Below are 20,369 nucleotides of genomic sequence, written 5' to 3'. Positions count from 1 at the left end.
ATTTAGATTGAATACCACACTACTGACATTATTCTAAATTTTGTAAATTAGAAGCTTCACAGTACTTTTCAATTACTGATAAAGTCAGTTATCCCAGGCACTTAGCAGCTTGGATACTATAAAAAGGAGAAGTAATTTAAACCACTGTGGTAGTTTTTGTCTCTACTTTCTGTTAAGTCTCGACCCTGCAATGAGTGCAGAACATAAGGGTTAAAGAGGGGAAAAAAAAGAAGTTGCTGGGTACGTTCTTACTGAGAGCAGCAAGTGAAGAGATTTCCTTACAATCTTCCATGTGCACATATTACAACAAAATAACTTATCACACCTGAGGCATCCAGATTAAAACTATAGGAAGTGCCAATTTCTTTTTATCTGTATTATGCACTGCATGTAATGCATCTACTACAGATGTGCCAATGCCCCGAGGCAGGTCTTTAAATCAAACAGGCAAAGCAGTCAGGATCATTATTAGATGCAGCCATGGTTCAGTACCAGCAACATGGCACTGGAGTCAGTGCCTGTGATTATGTTTTAATATACAATAGCACAAATAAAAACTCAGTACTGAAGTACGTGTTCTGTAATAACTTGTTCAAGCATCGTTAGCATTGAGAGTATGACCCGAATTTAGAAGGGGGAGGAACATTACAGTTAATAGTCAAATTGCACTGGCCTCAGCAGGACCTGAGCTCACCCTTGAATTTCAGTTTACAAATGTGAATTAAAAACATATATGCAACCAGATACTTATGCATAAAAACTGGAAGAAAATAAAGACTTCCTATACTTTATAAGTAAATAGTCCAACCATAACACTGTCCATTCATTTATGACAAAGGACTGAAAAATAAGATGCAGCTAGACAGTGCTGCATAACAAGTCTGAGATACACATGGGAGTTCAGCTAATAAAGTGCAGATTTGCACATTAATCTGTTTTCGTACAGAAAAGTCCTGGGTGAAAAGAGAACTGAACCGACTTGAAGCATTGCTGAAAAGCTAACCTAGATGTGGGGAAAGACAGATTTTGATTTTATCTGCCATTCTGCAATATGTTTTGGTCAGATACTGAGCTGGTTCAAACTGGCACAGCAACACTGACTTCAACAGAGCTATATCCACTTAAAACAGTTGAAAAGTATCATATACAACATATTTTCTTGACTGGACTGTCAGGGGTTTACTTTAATCAATTAAAGCTATTTTTACTGTGGGAAGAAAACACAGAGTCAACCAACTGGCCAAATTGCCTTAAGGTCTTCATGTCCAAAGATCTGTTTCAGTTCTGCAAGAAACTGAGAAACTATTCCTATGCCAGAGGAGTTTTTACTGAAAAAGTGATACACTGGAACCAGTTATGTAAATGCTGTTATAAAGGATATGCATAAGCAAAATGAACAAACTTCTCAAAGGGATCTTCCTTCTTTACTCAGTGTACTGCTCTACTCTAAAGCTCTTTTAAAATAACTACCTTATACACTATATTTATCAGGCAGGAAGAGGGAAAACTAGAGGGAAAAACATGGACAGGGTTAAACCCTGTCTACAGAGAGGCAAATATTAGTCTTGAATCCTTAACTTCAAACACTGTTTATATGCTGTGTGACTGCAGATCATGCTTCTCCTAACTATTGGTATGAACTCTTTCTCCTCAACTCCAAGCAAATTAGAGGCTCCTTGCTTTAAATTCTTTATAAGGAAATGAACCACATATCAATAAAATACAGCTCACATTTTTCTACACAATTTTGTGGTCATGCCTCTAACCAGAGTCTTGTTAACTTTCATGGACAGTATAACTAGATGGGACTACTGTGGTAATTAAGCCCAGACTTGTGCACATGGCAGCTCTTAGGCCCTTCCTGAATTAATCCTTCTTTAGAGAATAAAAACAGAATAACAAAACCAGCTGATTTTGATTTCAGAGTTGTCAGAACAGAGGAGGTACAATAACCTTGTCCTCGAGCTTCTCCATCATGATCCAGTTTTTTAAGTTCTGAACTGTGAAACCACAATATTACATACCTATGAACACCAATCTTGCAGTCACAACACAGGCAAAAAAGAGGTAACTTAACCTTCCAACTTTTATCTGAGGATCTCCTGCTTGTGTCCAATTAATGACCAAACTGGAATTCTGTCTCACAATTACATCCCCAAGTTTTCAGAGTGAACGACTCTCACACATCTGTATGAATGTCTCCGTCCTTTCTTGCTAGATGGATTTAATACAACCAAATCTAAAGCTATACCTATCTGTGACCAGCTGCATGAAATTACATTTTATGATACTTTCAAGCATATAGCTTTAGCATTTGTTTTTTCAGATGCTCCCATTGATTTGATCATAAAAAAAATAGTAATATCAGTCAGTAGGTCTTGGCTGTATGTGAGATCCTGGGAACACTGCAGAATTACCATGAATGCTCCCCCCAAAAAAGAAATTTATTATAAAAGGCAGCAACACAGGTGATCCAAGTCTCAATCCAACCTTGTGGAAGAAACTCCATGTAGTGAAAACTTACTACTACCTCCCTCAGAACTGAAAGGCAAATAGGTACATGTGAGAATTTCATGCAGACAACATCATCATCCACCCACACAACCATCCTCCAGTGCACGCAAAGCCACTGTCAATAACGCGAGGCACATCATCCTGCTGAGGCAGCTGCTCACTCTCATAAACACTGAGATTAAAGAAACCTGAAAAACTGTACATTTACAGATCAAGATTTGATCTCAGCTGTATTTTGAATTTTTATAGCTGAATTGTGAGTACATATACTAGAGTTCAAACCTTTTCAGATTATTATTATTATTGTTAAGTGTGCTTATTTTGAATAAAAACACTGGAAGACTGACACAGTAAGTTCACCCGAAATTTAAAGTAAAAGCGTGATTTTAATTTCCTTTATGCAAGCACTTAAATATTTGCAAATCTTTTGGGAACAAATTTGGGAAACAAAATTTGATCCTCTACATTTTTATCTCAAATATACAGTCATCATCCTCACTAGCAACCATACCTCAGTGTTAAAGAGCTGGCTTTTCACATGGGTGCTGTATTTCACTAGTAAAAGGTGGGTTTTGCTTATAGGAAACAAAAGAAGGAAGAGGTTTTTGGTTTTGTTTAAATCCCACAGCACCTAAAAGTGTTTACCATTTGCTTCTTAGAAGGACAAGTTAGCCAAATCTTGATTGATCGAGTGGCGTGTTCATAATCAAATGCTGTGTAAAGCAATCCCTATAGAGAACTGCATAAATAAGAGCAAACATACAGTACTCATATTCTTTACTGGAAAGAAGCACCAATTTCAAGATCTTCCTGTAGCATACCATTTACTCTTAAGATTTTAAACGGGTAAGCTAACATCCACACCTTCAGAAGCCCAGCCTCAGAGCCAAGATTCACTGTTCTGCTGGGCACTATACACAACCCACTCAGAGATGCTGGGTGGCGCAGTTGCTCAAATGTTCTTCCATCAGGAAATGAATTTGACTTGCTCTTTGCTTCAGACCTTGCAGCACAGCTTACTCAATGCCTCGTGTTTTTACTCAATGCCACGAAGTTTTTAGGACTGTGCCTCACAAACAGTAGCATCGATGAAGCTATTGGAATAACAACTGCAAAATGGAATCAGAAGTGAGCAACCAGAGGGAAGAGAGGGAGGAAATTTCTTGAGCTGGTTGATTTGACAAACTTGATGCATCAAAAAAATTATTTTCTTAAAACAAATGCTCCCAAATTGTACTCAGCTTGAAGATTTAGGGCAAAGAAAAGCCTGTGCCAGAATGTTCATCCATTACACCCAGCTGTATATTAAACGTTCGTAGAAATGACAGTATTTCTATTTCTTACAGAAATACAGTATTTCTTTTTCTTTCTGTTTCTTATTTCCTTTAGAAAACCGCTCTACAGCAATACTGTTATATATGCATACTCACTTGTGTGCCCACATACGTACCCACATGCTCTCCACTGCAAACATCATTATCTGCCTGATAAACACACTCCATCTGACAGCCCTGCATCAAGGGCAGGTTCAAACAGAAGCGAATTTCAGCAGAACTCACTAGTGAGCTTATTAGCAGACCACTGAAGGAACTACTGGTCTGCTGTGAGAATTGAAAAAGTAAGCACTTGCATTTTAAGTAACATAAAACAAGATGAGGATTTTTTCTCTTTTTATCAGTCAGAAAAACACATGAACTATTATACCTCTGCCACGTTTGCCTTGAAAGGACCTGGAATAGGCAACAAAAGCTACATAAGGAATTAGAAGCAGACTACATTTTTATTTATTAGCTCCTTTTTAGCACTATTGATAATCAGCTTCTAGTCTAAACCAAAGAACTTAAAATGCAGTTTGACTTCAAGGCATTTTTTATGTTGTTAATCAAAACATGCTGGCTACTATGCATTCCTTGATTAATGTTCTCTATTTAAAACCAAATGTGATTAGCTTAAATGCAAATATTTAAACATCACTATAATTAATATTTTCAAAAGTCTAATGCATTATTTCTTTAAACGGGTTTTCTTTACATTTAAATTAGAAGTCTAAAGTGACTAACACTGTATTGTGATATGTAAGACTCATGTGCTATTTTTATTAAAGATTCAATCCTAAAAATATTGCACTAATGTGCAATTAGAATTTTTACTGAAGTTCCATCACAACTGGAGTTTTATCATCATGAGTTAAACCTTGCTTGTTTGTATGCCAAATGTCTTGAGAAAAATTACTTCAAGTCCCCACCCTCCATCCCCATCCCCTCTCTCCTCCCCTCCCTTCCAAAAGCACCTGATTTAGCAGAGCACAGATTGTGTAAAGAGGAAGGATAGATTTTTTTTCTAAACTCCCTACTGATTAGAAAATGCAATTTTAATAGCCAGGGTTGTCTAAAGCACTGGACTTCTACATTAAACAGTTCCACCTTTTAGCAGTGGTCACCCTTGCTCCCTTGCATATGCAATAGTTACTTAAACTATTCAGTTTCATGCAATTTTGTTTAAAGAATGGTGAAAATACTGACAACTCTGCTTCCCTTGGGTTGTGGATACCACAGACTTGGGGAAACATCAAATATTACAATTTTGCCAAAACTAAAGAAGAGGGGGAGAAATTTGAAATTAATTCTCCTTTACAGATCCCTCTCTCTCCTTTCTTCAAGTACTCAAATTCTTGAAGACTACGTCTATACCAGTAATTTAAATGTGCTCAGGACTGCTGTCTGGCTGAGACACCATGACTGTCCTGTGTCTGTACTACTGCAGCACCCTTTCACCTCCGTGCTCCAAGAAAGAGGTGGGACCATCCTTCTTACGGGGAACAGTCCCCAGCCCACACTAACTCCCAAACCATGCCCAGAAATTAATTATTTGGAAGTGCTAGTTGTGAGTAAAGGCATGCCAGAGGCTGCTCTAAGAATTTAACAGCAGAGACTCCCACGTCACCTGGGAACATTCGCTGGCATCAGTGTAGATGTAAACAAACAAGATATTGGTTCAGCATGTAACAAATTGTTGACAGGCTTTGGTGAAACTCTACAGGAAAAACTGTTATGAAAGTTTGAAAAGCCTTATGTACTCATATACAGTATTTCCACAGGTTTGTGCAAAAGTAGTTTAGTCTCTCAGCCCAGTCCACTGAAGACTTAATCCTTTGAAAAAACTTGGCTATCAATCAGCTGTTAAGATGCAGGTAGGCAGATCACATTTCTGAACCAAATCTATATTTATTGATCATCTGGGAAACAAAGCAGAATTCCTGAGTCAGAACACCAGCTCTGCAGTGGTTTTGTCAGTCACAGAGTCAGGATTTTTTAATAAATCCACGAAGTATCTGTCAATCTCTGGCAGACTCTGTGTTATGCAGTATTTCCTATGAATGCTCTTTTCTCACTCTAGTTTCTTTTTGTCTTCTGTTTTCTCCTCAAGGAGAGTCTCTTTCTCTTAACTCTTTTCATCCTGACTTTAGGGATTCTCTTTTAAAAATCAGTGCTCAGTAGATGTTTCTATTGCCTCATAAAGGCACCTTTTCAGGTGTATTACTTTATATTATATCGGATCGTCTGTTGAACACAGTGAGGTTCAGGCTCCTACACCACCAGCCCAAGATTAAATATTTAACTTTCTCTCACCTAGAAACAGTATTGTAAGGAAACTGATGCACAGTGAACATTAAAAAGCATTCTCATGTTTTCTCCACCTTCCTAACAAGCTGCTACTTCTCCTTGACCGTTACCATCTCTTCATGGCCACTGTCACTTCATTTATCTTCCATTGTGACCATATCTTACCTTCTCCCACTTTGCTCACTGACAGTACCTTCTGATAAATCTCTATTTAACTTCCCAGGATGGAGGTTACGCAGCATCAGTCCCAAACACTAATTGAGCATGTAGGAAAAGTGAAAACTTGACTTAAGTGTAGATGTTGATCCAAAGGCTTATCTTGCTCAATTATTTGGGCAGGACTCTGAATCCAGGAGAAACGGCTGGAGAAGAAAAGAAGGTAAGACTCCGGACTAAGAAAAATGGGAGATTTAATGACAATGTAGAGAGTAATACACAAAAATCAGGAAGACTCAGAATCAAGAGTGAAAAGGAAGCAGATTGTTTTGGAATACTGCTTGATCTCCACTCATACAGATGAGATATAGCAGATGACTAATTTCATTTCATTCTTGGAGATATTAGTCCAGTGATATAATCAGTGGTTGGAGCTGTTTTAGTGCAGCAGATCTACATATTTCTTGAAGTATTGTAATAAAAGAATAAATAGTGAAAATATGTTCTCCATGTCATGTGTCAGAGGGTCATGTTCATCATTTACAGTGTTTCTGTCCAACAACCTGTAACATGGGGCTTCTAAACTGGGTGAAACCTCAAGATTTTATTGAAACAGCAACACATACTTTTCTATAATTTCCTCAAACTGCCTTCTTACTTGAGGGCAGAAAATTTACTTTCACAGTGATCCAGAATGCCTGGGTTTCTTTGGCGATACATGAGTACAAGAAGACCCACTTAAGACTACAGCAGTCATACCAGCTTCAATGTGAATCACAGAGGTAACCTGAAGTTACTGAAATACTTCTGAAGTATTTCAGGATTTTCAAATGCATTATTTATATCATTCTTAAGTAATGCAGGACATGTGTGCATGTGTGTCTGTGTGCACAGGTGCAAACACAAACTGAGAGGATGGAGGTTGAAGCACAGAGAAAGCTCAAAAACCAGGCCAACTTTTAGCTTTAAATATCTCCCATACTACTTAGAGTATTTGTAAGATAGAAAGTTATCAAAGATCTCAAAGTAGGAAGATAAAATACAAGTTGTTTTCTGTCTTTTTAAATGGCAAAACAAATTACAACCATTTTATTTTCACAACTACAGGCTGTTAAAATCACTGAGGTTAGAGGTTTAGATGACGTAGAGCTACCCACAGCTGGCCTTAGGAACACATTCAGCCTCAGAAATGTTCCCGCATATTAAGATGACAGAGATCATCCTTGTTTATGCACTGGCTGTTTTCCATAATAATCAGACCCTTGGCCACTCTAGTACAGAAGACACTAATGCCATGCTTTTCAGACATGTTTCTCCTAGTAAACTGTGATTACCTCTGCAGCACAGGATTGCGTCCCATCAAATCACAGCATGAAATGTAGTTATTTAAGTCTGTATGCAAACAAGAAATACAATGAAATTTTGTTTCTACTCTCAACAGTCTTCCCAACTCCACAGGCATTTAATGTGCCCAGCATTCTTTAAACTATACTATTTATCGCTGATACTTTCTGTTCAAATCCTATTGTTTTATGCTTACACAACTCAGTTTATAGCATCAAATCCTTGCCTGAGTGGATGTTGATATCTTCATCACCAGTGCTCTCTGCACTTCTCAATTTATCACACTTACTGTTTGCAGCTATCAGTCTTAAAATTCATAAAGACATGCAAAGCACAGGAGTTACTTAACCCCATATCATCTATATTTAAGTGGAGTAAATCCACAGATCTTAAAGAATAATGGATTTGGTTCAGATTTGGAAAGACATTTCAGGTTTCCCCCCTGTTAAGGAAAGGAAAGATTAAATCATCTTAAATGTTAATTATTAAAGCATTAACCTCCTTTTTTTGCTCCAAAGTCAGACAGGAAAGAAGAGTCTTTCAGTCCCATACGCTGAGGAAATTTTCTCAAGGATGTAACAATAATTTCAGATCAACAGGGAGGGAAGCATGGCTCACTGAGCATCTGTGGAAGGGGACAATGCAGCCTTGCCACAGCCAGAAAATTTTTGTGCACAGGATGGCATGAAGGAAAGCATTTATTTAAGAAGTAACAGAGAACCTGGTATCCATGACCAAACAGCTTCAACAACCCTAATAGCATGAGCAAATTGTGTAATTCCAGTCCAGCCCATATGTCAGAGCACTTTGTGCAGAGCATGCTTTAGATCCCAGTACCCCAGTATGATCCTAGAGGTAATGTGTTTTGCTGCTCTAACCATTCTGCACTTTACCAGCATGAAGTCCAGTTACTCAGTTTTGGAGTATGTAAGCCAAATTTTGGTTGTCCAATTAGATTATGCTTTCTATTGCTGTAATTTCTAAAATCATCAAATAAGGAACTGTAAGACAAGAAAAAATTCCTTTTTCCAAAGTGGTACAAAGGGAGTGCAGAACATAGTATGTGTACAGAAGAGAGTTTTTTCATTTGGAGTGCTCTCAGACCTCCACAGTGTATGGGTATTAAGGGGCTCAGTGCTTTGCATTAACAGGCCCTAGAAAGATTAAGTAATTGCCAGCGAGAATAGTAATTACTCTGACTTGAAAATCTACATACTTCAGAGACGTGGAAAGGATCCGAGAGAACAAAGACCACACCATGCAGAAATGGTGAAAATACTGAGTGACCACTTTCTATCTTGGAAGCATCTTTCCTCCTGTCCCCATTCTGCATTTGTATAAGTATTACGTGTTCATGGCTGACAAAATCTATAGCCTAGGATGGACAAAATAAAATCAAGTCTAACACAATGCCTGTATAAAAATTAGATTTAATGAATTGCCTACTGTGGATTTATTTCCTGATGTTCTTCTGTGGTAAACCCACATCTCCTAACACACTTGGAAGCCAAACAGAAAAATGAAACCAGGAAATTTCTTGGCTGCCATCTGCTGTTCAAAACATTCCTGTATCTCACAGAAGAATAAAACCTAGAACAAATCCAAAGGGCACTCACTGACATCTCCAGGTTTTCTCCTCCTCTTTACTATTCTTGGATAAAAACAATGTCTTTGGACTGCTGTTAAAAAACACTATGTTTCTGTAAGGATTCTGTGTATATACTCACCTTTTAATCCGTACCAAGAATGAGAAACACAAAAGCTTGTGAACACACTGATTTTGGGAAGAACACTGTAGTATTTTTAGTATTTCAGTGAAAAAGTGTAGTTGTGAAAGAAGTTCTAATAATTCACTAGAGAGCACTAGAGAGTGATTTCACTACACAGCAATAAGACAGCATGAGGACAGCGACTGAAAGGCAGTGTGCAAGAAACCTGGCTGCCTTCCCTTTTCTCAAGGCTCTGTGTTACTGTCAGGGTAAGCCCTACAATATATTTGTTTCTCTCTCTCTTATTTTGATAGCTGACTAAGTCTCTTTGTCCTTTGCAACTCCTCTGCCCCATCTCCTGCCTCTTTACTGCCCCAAAGAAGCCACTATGATCCTGCTGATGAATAAGACAGGCTGGAATGAAAAGGGAATCTTTTTCTTTATGTCTAACCTATAAGATGACTTGGAAATTAGGTTTAAATGACATAGGATGCCAGGTTGCCACAGTTTATGACAAAAGCTGAAGGGACTATCATCTGCAGTGAAGAAGAACCAGTAAAGGAGACCTTAGGCCTGCAAGGACAAAAAACATCTGAAATTGGATTCCTGGGGCAATTCTGTCACTCACTTCCAGACTTTAGTCATATGGTTATAAACTGAAGACTCATCCTAGTAAAATACACTAAGAGACAATTAAGTGTTTCATCTGAAAGCATCTAGTAACCTTTATCATCTAGTCCAAACCCACCCACAGCAGGTCCAACAAGTTCAGGCTGCTCAGGCAGGGTGGAGATGTCAAACCTCTCTGGACAACCAGTTCCAGTATTTTGCTACCCCCACCAGCCAACATGTCTCCTACTCATTTGTCTGCTTGGCATGTTTTAAAAACAGTATTTCCAAGATCACCACTCAAATGTTCACAAGACTACATATATTACGTACATACATAGCATAATGAAGCTTATCATGTACTCCTAGTCTCTATAGAACAAACTGCTCCCGGTCACACAGAGGTATTAGATGGTAAAACAGCTTTTCAGGAATGGTTGTAGAGTATGACACCTTGAAGTACAACAGCACATTAAAAAAATGGAACCTTTGTAGAAAGTTTCTAACACGATCTAGTAGTAACTTCAGCTTCCACAAAGTCTTTTCTCTACTCTTTAGTTTCTTTCAGTATTCCTCAATGTTCAGGATGGTCTGCAGAAAAGTTATACCGATCAGGAATGAGCCTACCAGCAATCTGAAAGGTACAATACTCAGTGGCTAAGAAATGCAAGCAGGACAGGCTCATACTGTAATAAACAGGAGAAAATGCAAAAGAAAGCAAAGAAATTAAACAAAAGAAAACCCCCCACCCTGAGCTCAATAGAAAGTAAGCAGCTAGAAAAAATGCATTATGGTTCGTGCGCTGCGTACCAGGTAATTTTGAAGCTTGTGGGTGGCGATGTAATTATCTGTGTCCCGTACTTCCAGGAAGAGAATTTGGACGAACTTGGAACTTACCTGGTTTGAAATGGGGTAAAGAGTGAACTCCGGGCCACGTATCTTCGTTTGGTGTTCCAAGTACCTGTGCACAAAAAGAGAAAAAAAAAAAAAAGAAAAAGAAAAAAACCACATATTGCTTTAATGGAAAAGACTTAACAAGTCATAGCATTGCATAAAGCCACTCCTCATTGTAAGCTCAATGTACCTTACAATCCAAACTTTAAATAGGCTTAATTACTGGGGGAAGAGGGTACAAAAAAAATTAAATGATTACCACATTCCAAGGTACCAGCGGAGTCAGTAAAGCACATAACGGTGCTGTGTTCCTGTCACATTGCCTATTTGACCAATATATGTTAAAACTACTTTCCACTGACAAGTGTCAAGCTACCTGCATATCAGAGCACTGGTGTTACACAGGTTAGATATGTTAGCTCAGAAATAATTTCAATCCCTGTAAACTTAAATAAGATGAACAGATACCTAATAGATGCTAGGATAGAAGATTTGCTCAGATGGTGAAGCAGATAACCAAAAGCATGGCATGAACAAGAATGCACAGTGAATAGCTGTCATTTTAAGTGGATGTATACACAAAACCAGTAAATTTTTAGGAAATAGACTTTATTGACTCATGGATTATGCTCTGTTTCTATTCATTTCAGCTGTCCTTCTCGTAGTGTAACTCAGGCCAACTTTCAGCAGCAAAGTATTTGACACTTCTCATGTGCATCCTATATCCTCTGCTCACACAAAAAGTTCGCCCCTCCATTTCTTCGGCACAAATAATACGTAAATGGAGAGAACTGCTATAATTAGTTCTCCCAAACCTGGTTTTGCTTCATAAGACATCACTGTCAACGCTTGCTTTAAGTGAGCTGAGAGGAACACCTAAATCAGTAGCTCTAGAAAAGCATTTCTGAATGAGTTATGGAATTTGATCTTTCACTAGTGGGATCTTTCTTGTTACAAATTTACACCCAGTTTCTAACATGAATGAAAATGTTAGGGACTGTTTTCAATAGCTGTTATAAGCTCAGGCCCTGGAATAAAAGGGTGATGTTTTAAAGTGAAAGAATTTCACACCAGTCTGGTGTTTGTTTTGCATTGTCATAAATATACAAAACCCCCTGCCAGCCCTGCCCCTACCTGCACTGCAGATCTTTTGAATATATCTTTTGGACCTGCATATCTTGAGTCACTGTGATATTCTGTGGTCACTTACATCATCAAAAAACAAGCACAAAGTTAGCATGAAAATCTTTGGTCCATGTATGTGAAGGCGTGTGATACTTTAGAACAAGCTACAAGACATCTACTCCCAATCATTTGGAGCTGAAGAGAGATACTTTTTTTTATTGTGTCTGCTGCAATATACATGTGCACTAAGAGCATTAATGGAAAGACCACTAAAACATTTGTCACACTTCTTAAGCTATGTAAACATTTGTTCAGGTTGACAAATACAAGCTTAAAAAATTCTTAGAAGCAAGACTGGGAAGACAAAACACAAAAAACTTCTCTTCAATTCTGACAGAACTTTATTTCATAAAATTTAGAAATGGGCTTAAAAACCTGAGGCAAACATAAGTGAACTCTTAAACAGATGCAATTCTTACCTACAAGGTGCGCTTTATGACTCTAGGGTCTCAAATTTGTTAAGCAATTTACAATACTAACATATTTCTAATCTAAGAGTATTAATGCAAAGATCATTTTTCTCCACTATCAAATACAACGAGCAAATAGTCCAATTTAGATGTAGTGGGAGGTGAAAGCAGAGCACCAAGGTGTCAGAGAAACAAAGATGACAGTACCAGTACAATTAGACAGTATACATTGATGTGGTTATTTGGATATGCAAGCTCACTGATTTTATTTGTAAATACTGTTTGTAGGACATTGCTTTCAGTCCCTGTGACATATGTCTTAATCGGCATTTGAGTAAGATAAACCTGACCCTGCAACCCTGGTTCATCACAATACCCATATCCATTTCGTTATCGCTATTATGGAGAGCACAATTCTCTCATTAAACATAGAAGAAGAAGTTAGGAGACACCGTTGACACTATGTCACTAATTTGCAAATAACTTTCACTCAGCTCCTGCATTAATCAAGCTCCTGGTGCCAAGCACCACCCAGACCAGCAGAGGGAGCCCGTGGATTAAAAACAGAGATTCTCGCATCCTCAATTTAAATTAAGAAATGCGGTCCTGAATTTTGCAACCCCTCTTCTCAAATCAAAGGAATATTCTCTCATGAAACGTTATGAATAGAAAATTAGCCACATCCTTCTAAACGTGTGTTCTTAATCGCCTCTTATTTTAGATGAGACAGCCAGCTAAGGCACTGTACAGATGAATGTTAAGAACAAACCAGCTAACAGTTACCTGAAACTTCCAGTGCAAGGTAAAATATTTATCAGATCAGTTTAATGTAGAACTTGGAGCTAAGGAATGGATTATTCTGATTTTCAAAGTTATATCAGGTCCAGTAACAGAAGGCTTACTTGATGGAAGATCACTTTTGTAATGAATTTTATGTCACCCACAATCTTTTATTTCACCATTTATTTAATGATACTCCAGCACATCTGCTGCTACAGTGTTTAAGAGCCAGCCACAAACAAGTTCTGTGCACTGGAGTTCTCTAACCACCTACAATAATTATACCTTCTGTCAAGGGTAGAAGTCAGGCTAAAAACAACAAGGTTTTCTATCATCTAAATGCCTAACATTTTTAAGGTAGAGGCAACCTGGTAGTTCAGGCAAGGATCCAGACACTGCATTTTAATGAGTTGTACAAACACTATAAAGATCATCCTTCTTCCACACAATTTTTAACATGCACGATACAGAAATTCACAATACATGACTATCAAACAACAAATGAGGACAAAGCAGCAGTGAAACAACAGTGGTTTTGGATAAGATGAAACAGTCACTGCCCACAGTTATGTCAATGTAAAGAGATTTGTAAGCATCACCTTGCAAGTGATACTTCTAAGCAGCAATCAATCCTGTTTTGATGAGGTGGGATTAGGCAACCCAAAGCAATGAGTTTTGACACTTGCTGTAAGCAAAGCAAAGTGGAGTTTACATATAACACCAGGGTGGGAGAGGATCTGCCTTGTTTTGTGGCTTACAAAAGAGAATTAAGGGATCAATATGGAAAAGAAAAGCGGAGGAGGAAGGGAAAACCCAACAGTCTTCTGGTTTTACTCCAAAACACTGTTCCTTAACACTTAGAACAGATGACCCAGACCAAACCACTGGCAACATCTTAGCATCTAACTGATTATATGAGGAAGCCAGCTGTAGCAAACCACTGGCTGCCCCACCAGTGCTGGAGAGCGAGTCTAACCTTACAGCAGCCAGTAGAAGCTGAAGATACTGGAGACACAGCAGCCTGGGACAACAACTGAACACCAGGAGCTGTTATTTTACAGGTGACCTCCTAGCCCTGACTATCCTTTCATGGTTCACCATTTACTTCTCATCCCAAGCACGTCACCGGGACTTCTGTCTCTTCTACATATTAACGCTTTTTCTTCCCATTTCGTGTTCCAAAAACACGTAAATAACCACCGCTGTTATGGCAATCAAGCCCAAATTTAATATTGGAAATAAGCTTTTATTTACACTGACAATTATTTGAAAAAATAAGACTAACTTGTTTGCTTTCTCTACTGATAATTTGCTTCTCAGTGAGGTAAACATTCACCTTGCATGGTTTGATATCCTATTTTTTTAATTGAATTAATAACACAAGAATAATCTACAATTCTCAAATTTTGAATGGATTTAATGTTTTCTAGGGACCAGCATGGTTATGGTTTCTGTAAAGAAAACTCAAAAACCTACTGGGTTTTTGCTGCTCCACACTAAATACACCACTCTGGGCTCTTTTATGCCCTAACAAATGAGATAAAATGACCTTCTCCATTGAATCTTGCTGTTCAAAATCAGGGCCAGATTCTAATCTAATTTGTAGGGTAAGAAATCTATTCATATGAAAATAACAGATTTACAACACATCAGGGTTCTGAGGGCCAAGTACCCTTACTGCCAGTTGACATTGTTACAGTTTGGCAGAAAGTTAGGAAAACAGAACCTGCTGTTCAACTCTCCACATAAAAGTGTGATATAGAAAGATTTCCCAGGAAATGCAAAACAAATGCATTAAGGCCTATTGCATTACACTGATTTTTTAATATAAGGAAAAAGTTGTTTGCTTTTTGCATCTGACAAAGATTTATCATTCCATTAATTAACCTGCTCCCTGGTGTGCAAGGGAATCATTATTTTACAGTGAGAATTATGCCATTCTACCAACACAATTGGTCATATTGTCCTGCATTTGGCTTCGAATGCAAAAACAGTCACTACTACTGGCATGTAATAACTTATTCTGGGTAACAATTTGTCCGGAGAAGTCCTCTGAATCTCTTGTGAGATTAGCAGCAGTGCAAATCTTTCCCATCAGCTCTTTCCCAAGTGCAGGCATAATTAATAAAGATCAAGCATTTTCATTTGCACTACAACTTTTGAATATACAAAGCTGTATATTACTGAAATAACACTTTAACCCTTGTTAGATTTGATGATCCTCAAGAAAGGCGATGGTTTGGACTTCAACAAGACAAAGAACATGCAGCCTGTGGTATTATTCAGGGTTTTGTAGCAACAGAGCAGAATGAAAAACAAGATCAGCATGCAAATGAGCTGCCTTTCCTTAGATAACTTTTATGGAAATCAGGCTACGCAATTTGCTGAATTGTCACGTTTTTTCACATTAGGTCAAGTTGATGAACAAACAAAGTTTAGTCAAAAAAATGTCAGGAGAGTGAATCTTTTTTTTTTCCCCTTCAATAAAAAGATGTTTTTGTTGAAAAATGCCCTAGAATTTTAACTAGGAAAAGTTACAAGCTGGATGTAAAAATGTTTTCTTATTTTATTTTTCCTTTTAAGGATCATTAAGATTTCCAGTCTTCCTATCTGCTAGGTAAAACATGCTGCATTTAGCGAGTCCTTAGATGTGAGGTACTACCGGAGACTACAGCTGTCTGAGGAACCGAACTTAACAAAAAGAGGAAGAGGGTAAGTATTGCACAGCCATTTCCAAATCAGCAATCTTTTTCTGTTGAGTGAGATTTGGAGGTTTCAGATGTTCTGTTTTTCAACAAAAATCTGCTATATTCTTCCAAAACATGCATATCTAATGAAGCTTTGAACTTAGTCAAAAACCTAGGAGTTCTTTTCCTTTTCATTAGCTGGAAGTAGGTTACTGCTTTAGATTTGTCTCTTGAGAAGCAGTACGAGTTCCAGGGTTTCGCTACGGCAGCTCCATCACTCCCAGAGACAGCTCTGAACATGGAATTTCCCATCCAGTCTGGAAGAGGAGAAGCTTATGTGATCTCTCTCTCTTGCAGTCTGTCATGGTGCTAAGCCATTTGTCGAGATGATCCACCTACTGCCGCATTTCCCTCCCAAGGAGTCACTGTTAGGTAGAGCTTAACCACATCTTCCACAATCAGGAAAAGTGTTGTGTTACCACCTGGTAAAGTCAGTGAGCACAAAGTACGTGTAGTAGCGGAGACCAAAGGAGGAACTTCATCCTTCAGCTTAGCATATGATCTTAGTATAACAGTCTAGAAAGAAATAATTCAGCAACTATTTGTGTATTATGCATGCTGACTCAGAGTCTGCTGATTGACAACTGCAGCGAGGCTTCCTTCGACTCTCTGCTGGGCATGATGGATGACAGCTGAGTGTCAAGTTTAATATCCAAAAGATAGAGACAGACATGGAATTGCCTCAATACCAGTTGTTTCTTCACATCAGGAGCTTAGCAGTTCAGTTTCCATTAGGGACAATAAATCTATCAGTTTGCGTAGTGCACTTAAGAGTTAGACTGAGGCTGAACACATTTTAGCTTTGGGGAGGTTGTGGATGTTTCAGGGTTCCCGGCTGCAATGAAAAAGTCACCTCATTTTTCGCTACAGAAACAATGTCTATCAGCTAAGATGGCAACCATATATTTATGTACATTCATGAAAAATAAAGACCATATGCCTATTCATTGTTCTTCAGATTTAAAATATTGAAGCCTTACTTCATTAACTGAATGGCAAAAATTATGCATATAGTTCCTAAACCAGGAACCCTCACCAACTAGAAGTTAAAACAACTGCAAGTGAGACTGTGTGATCAAGGCAGTCTCCTCCCATGTGGAAAAAGCTAAAGGCCTTGTTCAGAGCGTGAAAACTGTATTATAGTAAAAATTATTTCTCTTGCATAGGAAACTCCTTCTGTAATTTTTTTCAGTCAACTGTCATCAAAACATTCCTTCGTTATTCCCACACAGGTAAGAAAGAAAATACCAGCAAAACAGAAATGCAACATAGTAAGTATACAGAAAATGTAATATAACTTGTATGATTCCTTTTCAGAACAAATGTGTTAAACAAGAGCTCATAATTCTTTACAGACAAAATCACTTTCAAATTCTTATTCTTTATGTATAAAACAGGTTGTATTTTTTGCTTCCTTATGTCTCTGTAAACGCTGTCAAAGTCATAAAAAAAAGCTTGCAGTGATGATACATGGTAAAAGGAAAAAGAAATTCAACAACCATCATTTTACACACACAACAGTAATACGTAGCAGAATGTTTAATGTGATCTGCATTCATTCAGGACATTAAATCAGAATTATGGATTTAAGAGAAAACAAGGATGGTTAGAAAACAAGTTGATTGGAGTATTTCTTTTGCAAGTTACTTTATGAATGATCTAATCATTGACTTAAAAAAAAACCAAAACAAGATATTAAATTCTTTCAAGAGCTCTAAGAAGTACCTGCTACACAGACAATGAGTACAGGACATCACAGCAACAAAAAAGAAAGTAGTCACCTCCTTACTGACCCCATAAACTTGTTTCTGCTGTACATAAAGTGATGCTGTTTTGTGAAAAAATAGAAGTTACTGAGGCTTATTCTCTAAGGTTAAAAAAGAAGCAGAAAGAACAGAATGAGGTTCATCTGCAACAGAAGGCTGACTCTTTCAGGCATCAAGTGGAATATCATCATTCCATTATACGTGGGTAATAAAACCACTTGCTTTGAGCATAAAGAGTTATTTATGATGAAGCTGGCCTCAAAAACATTTAGGTAATGTGCCAGTATGGATGAGGGAAGCAAAACAAGAAATTACTATGAGCATTCCCACAAAATTTTAACAACACACATAAATTTTAAAAAATCAAGTTCAACTAATATTTGTGCTTTAGCTTTGCCAAGGATGAAAAATGAGGTACTTGAAACAGTAAGGGACCCAACTGTTCTTAACATCCTTTCCCCATAGAGGCAAAATACAAAGAAGTCTCATCAGGAAACCTTTTTAATATGTGACTTTTCCAACCTTACTTTGTGTATATAAATGATATTTGAGTAGCTGCCTGCATTGAAAAGTTAATTTTATCCCAACACTGTTTCCACACCGTTTGCGGCACAAGTAAACAAACTCATCTTTCTCTTCATACCCATGGCAACCACAGCTACCTTTTTGAGGGACCCTGGCAGAGACACTACTGCAACTGTGCTAACTTGAGGAAGATGATGGGAACTGGAGACTTCATAAACACACTTGTCCGCCTTCACAGAGCCAGGCTCTACCTACTCTCTCTGCACGAGCTGGGTGCGACAGCTGGGAGGAGGAGGAGAAGGAGGAACAGAGCAGGCATCACCACCGACCCAGCTCTGCAGACTATCAGGACAGGATTAAATTAAATCCTCAGCCTTACAACAAAGCACTACTGAGGTTTGATATGCCACTGTCCTTAACTGCTCAGTCAGGAGAGTTTTTGTTTATTCTGAAAAGGACCTACTAAATACATACTACACTTTGAATCACAGAAACAGCTCCATCAATGAGATGGCTTTTAGAAACTAATTTTGTCCATAATCCAATCCAAATTGGAGATAGAGCAAACCCAGAGTCATTCGATCTAAATTTCACAATGAGAAAAAAGCAAGTGTGAAACAACTTGTACTGGGCTGGAGCATCCTCTTCCTACAGGTAGGCAGCACATCTCACCATAACACCCTATTTTAGTAACTTACAACTTTCATAAAGGTTCACATAGTGGAAGAAACTGGTTTTTTTTTATTTAGTGATTCTTACTAAAATATTTCTGTGAATGAAACAAATGTTAAAAACACTAAGGAAACAGGATTTGGCAAACTTATTTTGAAAACAGAGGGGCCTATGCTTTAGGGAGAGAATCTGAAATTAGCAGCAAAAGGAAAAAAGGCAAACTCCTGTCAGGGACTGCACTTTCCCTCAAACCAGTGCAACCATGCAGCAATTTAGCCAAATTACAAGTTAATTAAAAAGCGGTGTACATGCTAAAAGGAGACACTGTTTAGCTTCAAAGTGAAAAGAGGGCTCCTCTGTGAGATGTGCTCCATGCTGAAGCAGTTGAAGCAAAAGAACTGAGAACCCGTCCCTCCAGCTTTCCCAGCCACCTGTGCCGAGGAGTCTCCTTCCATCAGCAAACAATCCCATCATCAGAATAAAAAAATCCTGATATTAAACTAGACCTAGTGTCTCTGATACCTGCTTTGGAGCTGCAGAAACTATAAAACACCTCAACAGGATGAAACCGATCCTTAGTAAGAAGAGAAGAGAATTTGAAAACCTTTGTAGACCTTGAAGCTGTGGATCAAGAAAAGACTGGGAAGAAAACTCATGCAGAAGCCTACAGGTGACCTCAACAGATTTCTCTCCCCTTCCTCCAAGGAGGCAGGTTTGCTCTTCGGGCACTACCAGAGCTTGTGAGCTCTCAAATAAGGTTACAGAGAGCGAATGACTTCACCAAGGAAGATCTTTGTGTTAATACATGTGAAGCAGCAGCTGCTGCTGACTTCTGTGCTGGAAGGTCTCTTCCTTACCATTTGGGAACAAACAGAATGGTTTTCTACACTGCAAAGGAGAAGGAAGACAGAAATTTTCTGTCAGAAAGACCCCCAGCTCACAAGTCATGCTTGTTTATGTGTCCTTTAAAATCTGCTCTGGTTTACTCTGTACAGAAAGGTGTATAACTCCTCATTTCAGATCCCCTATCCTGTTTGTGTTATAAAGCCTTTGGAATAACCCACCCAAACAGACAGTCCTCTCCTAAATATGCTCTTTAAAGATTCATTTCAAGTCTTTTTACTGACTTTTTTCTTTAAACTGAAAAAGGGAGGAAAAAAAAAGCCAAAAGCCTGTGGGAGGCTTTTATGAAATGTACTTCCACAAGCCCTGCTGTGCTGGCTCAGCAGCTGGCTCATTTGAATTCCAGGTAGGCACTACACAGGGTTTTTTGGAAATGCTGGCTTATCAGAAAAGCAATGCTGCTTTTGGATCATCAAACTGGCTTTACGGTCTTTCTGAAGACCATAAAGCTGGCTTAGTTAACACAGGAATTCCTACCGACTGTTGCAGTGTCCAATCTCATCGGCACAGGCAAAGCTACACTATTGCATCA

At 38.3% G+C, this 20,369-nt stretch overlaps 1 protein-coding gene across 6 annotated transcripts in view; it reads right to left on the bottom strand.

Annotated features, from left to right (window-relative positions):
- Window positions 1–20,369, bottom strand: part of CDK14 (cyclin dependent kinase 14) — a 321,627-nt gene that overhangs the window by 93,746 nt on the left and 207,512 nt on the right. For all 6 annotated transcript variants that reach the window (XM_074835205.1, XM_074835223.1, XM_074835248.1 and 3 more), the window contains one exon: window positions 10,853–10,916. In XM_074835205.1, coding sequence (XP_074691306.1) covers window positions 10,853–10,916 — 64 coding nt within the window. The remainder of the gene's footprint in view (window positions 1–10,852; window positions 10,917–20,369) is intronic.

Source organism: Strix aluco, chromosome 1, assembly GCF_031877795.1.
Source record: "Strix aluco isolate bStrAlu1 chromosome 1, bStrAlu1.hap1, whole genome shotgun sequence".
Lineage (NCBI taxonomy): Eukaryota > Metazoa > Chordata > Aves > Strigiformes > Strigidae > Strix > Strix aluco.
This window is presented reverse-complemented; position numbering and strand designations above follow the sequence as displayed.